This window comes from Protomyctophum parallelum, assembly GCF_964188405.1.
Source record: "Protomyctophum parallelum genome assembly, chromosome: 7".
In the NCBI taxonomy this organism is placed as follows: domain Eukaryota; kingdom Metazoa; phylum Chordata; class Actinopteri; order Myctophiformes; family Myctophidae; genus Protomyctophum; species Protomyctophum parallelum.
The window spans coordinates 20,572,786-20,585,145 of NC_139705.1; the positions used below are offsets into that span (position 1 = coordinate 20,572,786).

A 12,360-nucleotide genomic window follows, 5' to 3' on the forward strand; every position below is an offset into this window, starting at 1 on the left:
TTAAGACAACTTCATACTCTGCTGCACGATGGTGTCGCTCTTTGACAATAACTCATTTTCAATTTAATGAAAATCAAATTAGGCTTTGGCCTAATTAAATTTCTAAATCGAATTATTATTCAAATCTGTTGTTATCACCATGCAAGAGTATGAATTTGGCTTTAGGCTTTAACGTGTTTTTATTAAATTGTTTCCTTTTTTCTCCATATTTAAGATTTTGTGTGTTATATCCTGTATAATGTACAGGTACACAAGAGTAACACATTTTGGTTTTAGGCTAGCTCTACACTGCATCAACAAGAGAAAAAATTTCAATAAGTAATAAGTTAATATACAATAAGTGTGTGTGTGTGTGTGTGTGTGTGTGTGTGTGTGTGTGTGTGTGTGTGTGTGTGTGTGTGTGTGTGTGTGTGTGTGTGTGTGTGTGTGTGTGCACATGCACGTGCATTATCCATTTACCTGTGTGCGTGTGTGTATATGCACAGTGTATGTTTGTATGCAATTATAATGTCAAGTATCAGGTGCCTGTATGTGTTTAAATAATGTAGTAGTTTGTGGTGTATGGTAAGGTGCTGTGGGTGTACTGGAGGTCCTGTCTTAATAAGTGTACATACGTGTGTGAAGTTGTTTCCTCATGTATGTGTGATTGTGGATGCCAATTACCCGTCCCCACACATTTTTGGACTGCTATAGACTAGAGTATCACAGTCCCGCCCCCTTAATTCCCCATTAATTTTTCCCATAGGCGTTTCAAAAAGTATTTATTTAAAGATATGTAAGCCTCGAACAAAGCCAACAGCCGAGTTGACAAATCATGACAATAAACCCATTATGTTTTGGGACGAACAACACTTTTTTGTTTGTTTTTCTTCTTTCTAATTATTTGTTCGTCCCAAAATTACTGTCATGATTTGTCAACTCGGCTGTTGGCTTTTTCCGAGGCTTACAGATCTTTAAATAAATACTTTTTGAAACGCCTATGGGAAAAATGAATGGGTGAATGTTCAGAAAAGGGGCGGGACTGCGACGCTCTATAGACCATGAGATGTTGTTCATCTCAGGTTCCGGGGCTGGACAATATAAGCATTGCTTTTCTCTCTGTCCCTTCTTGAACAAAAATATAGTTGTGCAAATTTTATTTGTACTTTTTATGTTCAAGATAAATATAGATCAAATAAATAAATAAAAAAAATCCAGTACTCTGATGACACAGTTATCAGTGACACTACTAACTCCAACCACCATATCAGTGCGATGATTGACAGTTTTGCAGAGTGAGAACAATCACATGGATCTAATATTTCACAGCATAACTGGCTGGCGGACAGCCCTGACCATGTATTGCAATGGCCAGACAACAGAATGTAACACCCGGGATTCGAGCCGCGGGAGACCCGGCCTCGAATCCAGGCATAACCACTTAACCACTAGCGTAAAGGGGGATCCCCTCTTGGCCGGGGGAGATATTAGGTTTGTGGTCTTCATGCAGAGGCTCTAAGACACTCTGCTGTACACACACACACCCACCTTTGACCTCCCCCCACCAGTTAACCCAATCTGGGTCACGGCACCAATCGCTTGGGATTCGGACCTGGGTCTCCCTGTGTGAAGTGAGGGGCGCTCTTCGTACATCATCATCGCCAACTTCTTACTGACAGTTGAGAGTTGAAAGCCTATACAACATATCAATGTTTGTGTTACGCAATGTTTGTGTTTACAATATGATGTAAAATTGTCCATTCATTTTCAATGGAAGTTTTATGTTTTTGTAGGACAAAGTTTGTGGACACACTAAAAGCTGGACATAGGCGTGGCTGGCGCCCCTCGGAAAAGTTTATTAACTATTTATTATTACTATTTATTTATATACTTTATGTAATGCACAATCTATGTAAAGCGCATTGGATAAAGGCGCTATATAAATGCACCATTTACCATTTATTTTATTTGATAACTAAAACGTTTGGAATCCCTGCCCTAAACAGACCAGCAGCAATATCATCGGGCGGGGCCAGGAGACACTCAACAGCAGCATCCAAAATGAATGGACAGTAAATAAGGCCGTACCATTAAGATAACAAACACGTCCTCCACACCCACTTCAGCCTCATGCCCTCAGGACATGGATAAAGAGCCCAAGTATTCACCAAGAGGACTTCATCTAGCTTTGTACCTAATTCTATCTGACTGCGGAACATTCAGATTGTATCACCCCATCCCAACCCCCCTCCAGGTACAATGGACTGTTTAACAAGCCCAACCTCCCCCCTCTCACTGGCCCAACACTGATGCATGCACAGTTTACACAAGTACATGCATGCATGCATAGGCGCACGCAGAGATAGTGTGTTCTAAATGTGTTGGATCAACCGCTGGCGCAAATTGGTGGGAGACAGAGGGGTCACGTCTCCGTTCAAGTCACAAAGTGTCCCCCCCCGACTGCCCCGAATAACAAGCTATTGTTTTATCGCCGTATAATCCCGCTAGGCGAGATCATAGAGTTATATATGGCTACTCCGGATACGGGGCCAGGGCTTATAAATGAATTTAATCCTAGCAGTGAATGTTAATATAATGTAATGAAACTTCAAGGTTACATCTTTGTACAGGAATTGTTCGTCTTCCTTCAGAAAATGCAGCAGTGATGATAATAAAAAGTAAATAATGACGACGGCAGCAGTGATGATAATAATAATAAGTAAATAATGACGACGGCAACTTTATAAAACTCATGGATTAAAGTTCTCTCACTCGCGACGACTGATTTCAGTCTTTTTGAGCTTGTAGATGGTCTATTTTCGGTTATTATTTTAGAGCTTTTGATGTGGTCAAACTAGCAATATGTTCTTTAGCATCTTCAATAAAATCTGTAATAGTCTCGATCTCATATCGGTCATATGAAAGCAAAGCCTCAATCTGTGATCTATTTTACCTGGTTGACAGCAGGGACGATATTATTAAACTATCAACATTTATTTTACATATTGTGTTGGGTAGCATGCCACTGGTCCGATAGCTCATTAGTCCGACCCCAAACCATAACCGCATGTTTTGGGTGTTTGTTCTTGTCGTCATTGGTGGAGAAGTTGTGCGGTGTGTGTTGAGGACTTCCTTATACCACCTGGCATCACGGAAGTGACAAGTCTAGCTGCACAGGAATAAGAGATTAATTTACTGACCAGAGTTGAAAATTTGTCCAAGGCATTCTGGCAACACAGTAAAAGCAGACAATTAAATGCATTGCGGAGGCAATGTTGTATCGCCCCCAGCAGGTCCTTGTATTCTTGTATTATTTTTTACTGAGGTTAAGATTAGGAATAGGTTTAGGGCTAGGCATAATTTTACTGACGTTAAATTTAGGAATAAGGTAAGGTTAAGGCATGGTTTTACTGAGGTTACGTTTAGGAATACCTAGTGGCGACCGATTTGAGATCGCTGGATTTGACGGCGGCGGCGAGCATTCTTGTATTCTTCTCTTCTATCCATTCTTCCATACCAATGGACCCATATTGCGTCAACTTAATTGATTATGTAAATTACGTTGCATTAATTCATATACAGTTCTTCTCCCCCTCTAACGAAGCTATTGGAACATTTATTGGAACAGGAAAGTGGTACGCCACCTTCTGAAACACTACAGCTATGCACAGAGCCTATTAATTCAGCTCAGTTAAATTAAATTCAATGACATTTCATTTAATATAGACACTTTACAATACATAATATATTGCAGGGTATATATATATATATATATATAGAGAGAGAGAGAGAGAGAGAGAGAGAGAGAGAGAGATAAGGTGGAGGGAGAGAGATTGCTATTAGCATTGTTACAAGTAAGTGACACCCGCTAGGTGACCTCTCATTTGTCGATGGTCCAGGAAGTAAGCACACATTCTAGTCAATGACACTCCTCAGCTGTTGTGTGTGATGAAATGTGAGCCGCTCCTGGTGGCAGGACTAGCCTACATTTCTGGTAGAACCAAAACGTAGTCAATCACTCTCAGATGTCAATATACCACATAACAGCAGGCGTGTTGTATTGCTTAGCTAATCACCCCATGGGGCTACAGGGCTTGCACAACATTGTAACCAAATTACATATTAGCCTGATTCATCAAATTGGCTTGATGAACCTGGCTGACCCGTTAGCACAGTTGATTGCTAGGTGGACAACCTGCTGAATGGAGGTGTAGAGTGTACGTGCCCTGCAGTATGAGGTCAAACACTAACGTGCTGCTGACCCGTAGCCTCTGTCCATTCACACAGTCAAATCCTCAGTGTTCATTTTATACTCAGTAGAGGGCACAAATGGAACCAAGTGCTCCTTTGCATATGACAATTCTGGATGTCTATACGGTATCTTACAGGGCCATTTAGTTTCATTCGTTCAATTTGTTCTTCAGAGAAGGAGCGGGCGGCCGCAGTCAGCGCACACAGAAGTCAAGGCAGATGGCTGTGTAGTTGAAGCACAACGGGCGTATGCTTATGAGAAAACAACACAAATATAAAATCTTCTGCGAAAACAGTAGTGCAACACGAGGATAAAGAAACATTCAATGTCCAGTTTGCTAATTCACAACTACTACTACTACTTTGGTGTTGAAACTTTGAATTTCTCTATTATAAAACATTCATGACAGCCTAAGTACAAATTATATAATTATGAAAAGGCTACTACAGTACTACGGTTCACGGAAGTTGTTGTAGGCTATGTGGGGACATCTGACGTGATCTGACACATGTCTTGCCTCCCCCCCCCTCCCCCCGCCTCTCAATGGGGAACATTCCGGGAGGAGAAAGCGGGCGGGACGCGGGACATTTATTTGCTCCCGATCCGATTCCGATCATTTGATTTTGAGTATCTGCCGATACCGATTTTTCCCGATCCGATATTTATATGTTTATAGAACACTTATACCATATCAAAATAGTACAATATCCGAAATCACAATACAATATCCAGTCTAATATGATATGGATATAATATTGATACTAGGGATCTTCAGATTTTTGCTCCCGATCCGATCATTTGAATATGACATGATCAGGCCCCGATTTCCGATCACATGATCGGATCGGGACACAGTGCCAGCACAAAGTCGTATGGCATAACATGCAAAAGCTCACAATATAGTGCAGCAACCCGGGCATAATGCCATAATGCTGGCTTCACTGTCTGTTCAGCTAAATGTTCGTGTTCAACTATAATAGAGTAATGACTTTATGGCCAGTGCAAGCAAGGGTTGAGTGCCAAACCTGTTCAACTTTGTTGAGTTGGGAGCAGTCTGAAGGGTATTGGGAAGGGGGTGGAGCCTTCTGGAGACTGACACCTGTCAAACTCACTCGTGTGACAGCAGAACGGATCTGCTCATGCATCTATTTCTTTCTTACTCCATTCAATTTATTCTTTCTTTCATTTGTTTTGTTTTATTTATCTGTCTCTTTCTTTTTCATTTTTTTCCATCTGTCTTTCATTTATGTATTTTCTATCTTTCTACCTATTTTTCTTTCTTTCTTTCTTTCTTTCTTTCTGCCTCTATTTCTTTGCTTTTCCTGGCTCCTCTCTTGTCCCGGGGCCCTGAAGTCTTTGTGTTGTAGTAGTGCTGGGCTCAGCATGCAGCTTGTGTCCACACGCTGCTGCCTCAGCATTATTAAGGCAATAGAGTGATAGAGAGAGCGCCAGGTCCTCTGCTTTCAACAGACCGCACCCTCACCTAACCCCCCCATGGAGACCACCATTAGCAAATCTATTAAGAATCCACTAGAAGGCAAAACATTGAGGAGTCTAATTGTGTTCCTGAACGGGGCCTCTGTGTGTTAAGTTTTGTGAGCGCTCTAATGAGTAGGACTGGCTGCGTTGCCTCCAATGGGTTTATTGCCCTACATTCCAATTTGAGCCATGTCGTTGACCACTGGGGCATCTCCTGAAATAGCTCAGCACACATGTCTTAGAAAAGTGAAGCTTTTAGAGGCTATATGTTTAATGACGGCGAGGAGAAAAACAAGTCGGACCCCACAGCTCCGGCGTGGCTAACGTAAACGAGTGATTCACTTTGACATCAGCGTTCCTCTTGGGCTGTACTGAGAAGAACAGCCACTTGACCATGTTATTCACACATGATGACACGCAGAGAGCCTGGGATGCTCCGAACACCAAACACTGGCTTCCTCTATTTTCAGCTAGACCAATCCTCACTGTGTGTGTGTGTGTGTGTGTGTGTGTGTGTGTGTGTGTGTGTGTGTGTGTGTGTGTGTGTGTGTGTGTGTGTGTGTGTGTGTGTGTGTGTGTGTGTGTGTGTGTGTGTGTGTGTGTGTGTGTGTGTGTGTGTGTGAGAGCGTGGTAATGTGATGGAAATGCTTGACAGGAGGAGATGTAACAGGAGGAGATGACCAGGCCATGTGGCCATTCAGTGTGCCACTAAAAACAGCCACACAGCTGCGTGTGTGTGTGTGTGTGTGTGTGTGCACGCACGTGCATGCATGCGTGCGTGCGTGCAAGCGAGAGCGCAAGAGACGAATAATGAGACAGAGACTGAGCAAATGAAAGAATGAGAAATCGAGAGAAAATTGAGAGCTACAATATAGGACTTATAAATGGATGATAGAGTCAGAGAGAGAGAGAGAGTGAGTCAATAGCCTAACGGTAAATGAAAATGGGTGCTGAGCACAGAGACATTTGTGAGTGACTGAGGACTTGCGTCATGGACATATTGTCCATTTGCCCCTTCCTCCTTTACAGTAATGCTCACTACAAATAGAGGTTTGGAACAACTGTTGAGCTATGCGGCATCATGTGAGTTTACTCCCACCACGTGTTACACTCTTTATGTTGATGCTGTTTTGAATACTAGAAACGCGTCTGTGGGTTTAAGCATGACAGTTAAGCATTTATCTTTATACCCTGTTTTAGAAGCACAGTGAAACCCCCAGTGTTCATTTATCTTTATACCCTGTTTTAGGAGCACAGTGAAACCCCCAGTGTTCATTTATCTTTATACCCTGTTTTAGAAGCACAGTGAAACCCCCAGTGTTCATTTATCTTTATACCCTGTTTTAGAAGCACAGTGAAACCCCCAGTGTTCATTTATCTTTATACCCTGTTTTAGAAGCACAGTGAAACCCCCAGTGTTCATTTATCTTTATACCCTGTTTTAGAAGCACAGTGAAACCCCCAGTGTTCATTTATCTAATTGTAAATAATTTAGATGGTGTACAATTATTGAAACAGGTGTCTGACTGGTTGCATCACTGCTGTGGGATTAGGACACTCAACTCAAAGTACAGTACAAAATATATAGACAACTCAGTGGATCAGTGGATATATATATATATATATATATATATATATATATATATATACACACACACACACACACACACACACACATAAAACAGGGGAGGGGGACACACACTAAGACTAAGGAAACAAATCTATAGGCAAGAACTGTGGTGTAATTCTGGAGAGTGCAGTACTAAGTTCCGACCAGTCATTGGTCCGACGACAACAACCTACCTCAAACCCTAACCTTACAATAACTGCAAGCACGGAGCAGCGCACCGTAATGCATGTTCGCCAACCTTAATCCGGTCGTTTTCCGCATGTCGGACCAATGACTGTTTGGAAAAGCATATGCATATCCCCATTCTGGATCAATCAGTAATTGACGTGGCAATAGGAGTCAAGACCATATTCTAGCCTAGGTGGTGATGGTTGTGCTTTAATGTACATGATACCATGGGGAGAAGTACAAACACTCATGTCGGTGGTAACATAGTTATGCCAACAAGCACAGGGATCAATCGAAATATTTATACAGTATTATCCGCTTCAAGGACAAGCTGAATGAAAACAAGACTATCGGGCCTAGCAGAGACCTTCTTTTGCGTCTACGGGCGACCAAATATAATGGCATGTTGTCATAAAGTATTATATTAGTACTATAAAGGTCCCTGCACACTGCTGGGGTTTTTTCACATTTTTAGCAGGTTTTTATGACGGTTTTCCAATAGCGTGTCAAATATGCAAGGACCTTAGGTGGTTGTACAATATAAACGTTTTTCCTCCTCGTTGACCACTTGGCCCTCCTTCTGCCCTTCTTCCCTTCCTGATTCTCCTCGAGCTTGGTCATTTCCCTCCAACCAGTAGCCTAACTCTGTTTCTCTCCCTGTCTCTCTCTCAGTCCCTAACTCTCTCAATGTCTCTCTCTGTCAATCTTAATCTCTCTCTCCACCTCTATCCCTCTTTCTTTCATTCTTACTCTCGTCTCTCTCTCTCTCTCTCTCTCTCTCTCTCTCTCTCTGCATCCAAGCTATAGAATGCAAGCCCTCTCTCTTTCAGAGCATGATTGGTCACCCCCATCCACACACACACACACACACACACACACACACACACACACACACACACACACACACACACACACACACACACACACACACACACACACACACACACACCACACACACCCGCCCTCCCCTCATTCTCTCTCTCTCCCTCTCTCCCTGCTTAAATACTTTTAACATAAAGAGAGGAGGGGGGAAGGGGGAGGGGGATGTGAGCTATGGGGGAGGGGAATTGTGTGTGTGTGTGCTCTGTTGTCACTGGCAGGGAGAGCAGAGCAAGAGAGAGAAGGAAAGAGGGAGGGGAGGGATAGAGTGAGTGAGTAAGCGGAGTTGTGTCCCATATGTGGAAAAAAGCATAGCAGTGCGCACACGGGTCTGGTCCACTCCAGGGATTATCCTCGCATTCTTAGATCTGATGGGGGACACGCAGGCATGAATAGGTAAGGTTTTCTTGCCATGTTTATGTTGATGTACTGTCAGCTGTTTGACTTGTCTCTGCTGGCTGAAGTTGGACTGCCGTGGTTGCTCCCTTCTTCTGCTATATACCCTGGTCTAGGCAGTCAGCATGCTGAGATTACTTTCAAACTATAAGAACTCTTCTCTCAGAAGGATATCCCACTTGCCTGGGAAGGAGAGCCTACTTGGTTTGGTTTTTAGGATGCTTTCCTCTGTCACCACGGCTATTCTGTTCTGAGTGTTCAAACTTGCGAGGACTGTCACACGTTAAAGACAGCTTTTAGAGCGGGTTGTGTAGTAGTATGTGAAGCCTGTTGGCGTCCAGGGGCCGCCAGCCAGCAATGTGGTCATTGCATAATTTCTCTTCCATGTGAATGGCACATGAATGGGTCTAAATAGGCTGACAGTCACTTGTTTACTTTTGTATGCTTATTATGAAATAAGTTATATTAGAGGCTCAGGCTATAGTTACTAACTTGTGCAGAAGCTATACAACTAATTACAATGTTTGTGGATGAACATTTTATTCTTGCATTAAATTGGTAGATTTCTTTAAGAGGCTCATAATTTAAGCTATTTGTTGGAGTTATTGTTTATTATGTGGTATAATCTATTAATTTAAATGGATATCATCTGAAAGAGATGAAGTGTTATTGCTGAAAATAATGTATAATTTTTTTTTTTATTGAAAGGCCATTCCTTCCAGCATTTGCTTTATTATTGTCAGGGAATCTGATCCACCTCCACCAGCCTGGAGCAAACAGAAACAATTACATTTTTACATCTGCAGTATTGTGAAACATTGACTGATATTAAAAATGCATTATATATTGAAACAGTCTTATTGTTCTGGGGTTTCTCTACAGAGTCTTCCTCATATTAGAATAATAATAATACAATGGAAAGGATTAAAATTGGATTTAATCTGTCCCATGGTCCGTGTGCTTGTATTATTGTATATTTACTACACAATGCTTGCTACAGTTTTAATGACCTGTGTTTTTTCCCCCTATTTGATAGTTGAAGGAAATGTATATGCAATAAAAAATAAATAAATAAAACCTAATTTTAAAAAACTGGGGGGGGGGGGGGGGGGGGTTGTTAGAGATATATCCTAGACATTCAACAGAGAGTGCTTTCCTTTACGAACACGGCGAGTTCTGTTGAAATATCAAACACCCCGCAACGTGTAACTTGATCATTATTGGAAACATTACTTTTCCCCTCATCATTTTGCTCATGTGGCTCTAAACAGTGTTGGGTGTCCTAAGAATGCAGCCTTTATTGCCCCAGTGCACAGAGCCATGGTATGCATGGGCTTTTTTGTGAGGCAGATTTAGAAAGCCCTCTTTAGAGCCTGGACGCTGCTGCTTCACAATCAGCTTAATGCCTGTCTCTAATGAATACCCCTGTGTGTGTGCTTCAATTTGGGACATTCTGTGGGTGTGTGCGTGTGTGCGCACGCATGTGTGCGTGCGTGCATAGTTGCATGCGCTCACCCTGTTTTTGTTACGCTGATAGGCTTCCCGGGCTGGTCAGTAATTCTATCATACCCTTTGGGTGAATTCTTGTGTGTGTGTGTGTGTGTGTGTGTGTGTGTGTGTGTGTGTGTGTGTGTGTGTGTGTGTGTGTGTGTGTGTTTGTGCGTGTATGTGCGTGCATGTGTGTGCGTGTGTTGTGTGTGTGTGCGTGTGTTATGTGCGTGCATGTGTGTGTTTAGGTCTGTGTTGCTGTGTGAGCATGTGTGAAAGGGTTAGTTGACATGTGAATGTTTGTCCAGACATTGTGCAGCAGCCTGTAACTGGTTCTCTCTCTCTCTCTCTCTCTCTCTCTCTCTCTCTCTCTCTCTCTCCCCCACCCCAGGGCTGACTATTGTGGTGCCTGTGGGGGCACATGCCAGTGATGGACTACAGCCGGACAGACGCTAACCTTAGCTGGCTATCACGGAACAGCACTCCCCCTAACTGAGACCAGCTCCACAGAATGCTGAGTCCTATTGTCCCCTATAGTGAGTACACTGCACCCTCTGGCCACGTGTCACTGTCACCGAGAGCACCACTCCACTTGGTTTTGGACTTTGGCAAAATCAATGACTTTACTCCCAAAGTTGGGAATGAACACTTTGCACTATTAGTTTGCACAAACAAAACAGAAAGAAAAGTAGAGAAATGCATGGTCACCCATTAAAATGTGTGTGTGTGTATATATATATATATATATATATATATATATATATATATACATAATTAGTATTTCTTACTGCGTGTCCATGCACTTGTCTTTCTTTGCTGTGCAAAGGGGTTTGTATATGTCAACCCGACATGCTGGTTTTCTTCACTAAAGGCCGTAGACTCTGGCCTTGTCTGAGTGTTTCATCACTAGGCGGAAGAGATGGATAGAGGGGAGGAAGAGGGGAGGGAGAGGGGGAGGAGGGGGGAGACAGGAAGGTTGCAGGGCTGATGGCTTAAGCAGCACAATCCCTGGGCTTCTGACAGTCTCATGTCACCAACCAGTGGTGTAAACTAAAGTACATTTACTTAAGTACTGTATTTAAGTACAATTTTGAGGTATTTGTACTTTACTTGAGTAATTCCAATTTCCAATACTATTTACTATTTACTCGACATCTCAGATCCATATATTGTACTTTTACTACACTACAGTTATTTGAAAACTTTAGATGCTAATTACTTTGTAGATTTCGTTTATAGCCGATCTACAAGCTACAATCAATGCGTTGCGGTGCGACACATTGATCGTGAGCTTGTAGATCTGTTATTTCCTAAGATTTTATTCATTTGAAAACGTGTTAAATGGGACATTCTGCATAATGTACTTTCTTACTTTGACCACTTTTGATGCCAATACTTTTACGCAAGTATACATTTAGAATTCCAGACTTTTACTTGCAACAGAGTATTTCTAGATTGCAGTGCGAAGTAAAACACGCGAGTACTTTTTCCAACCACTGTCACCAACAACACAAGTCCGTCCACCGCGCACACCGCCTCCATCATCTTCCTTCCCCCTTCCTTCCCCTCCTCCTTTGCCTCCCTTCTTCTCTCTCTCTCTCTCTCTCTCTCTCTCTCTCTTCCTTCAACACCAACCTAATAACTGACGTGTCCAGTTTGAGGTCCCCTCCCTCCCTCTCTGTTACAAGGATGCATTGAGCCCAGTGAGTGCTGGGACTCTCCCAACACGCCATTGTTTCCCAGCCAGCATGGGTCTGCCTCCACGCTGCCTCTGCCTCAAGAGCGCTCTCTTTATCCCCCCCGTCTCTTTAACTCCTTCTCAAAAGGAGCATTATTGGCATGACAGTTACAAGAAAAGAGGGAGAAATCAAACAGAACGGTCAATTTAAAAGGTATTACTTTAATAATGGACGCTATAAATCTGAGGATGTGCTTTTTGTGTCCCTTATTATCCTCAAATGTATTGCGGGGGCAGTATATAAATTATATGCATGGTGTGTGTGTGTGTGTGTGTGTGTGTGTGTGTGTGTGTGTGTGTGTGTGTGTGTGTGTGTGTGTGTGTGTGTGTGTGTGTGTGTGTGTGTGTGTG

General features: G+C 42.6%; 1 protein-coding gene across 2 annotated transcripts in view; it reads left to right on the forward strand.

The window, feature by feature from the left end:
• The first annotated feature begins 8,667 nt into the window (after positions 1 to 8,667).
• fignl2 (fidgetin like 2) overlaps positions 8,668 to 12,360 on the forward strand; it is a 23,742-nt gene continuing 20,049 nt past the window's right edge. Inside the window, exons 1-2 of one of the 2 annotated variants that reach the window (XM_083769235.1) lie at positions 8,668 to 8,783; positions 10,663 to 10,807. In XM_083769235.1, coding sequence (XP_083625361.1) covers positions 10,783 to 10,807 — 25 coding nt within the window. In that variant the 5' untranslated portion in view covers positions 8,668 to 8,783; positions 10,663 to 10,782. The remainder of the gene's footprint in view (positions 8,784 to 10,662; positions 10,808 to 12,360) is intronic. The other variant, XM_083769236.1, reaches the window with a different exon arrangement.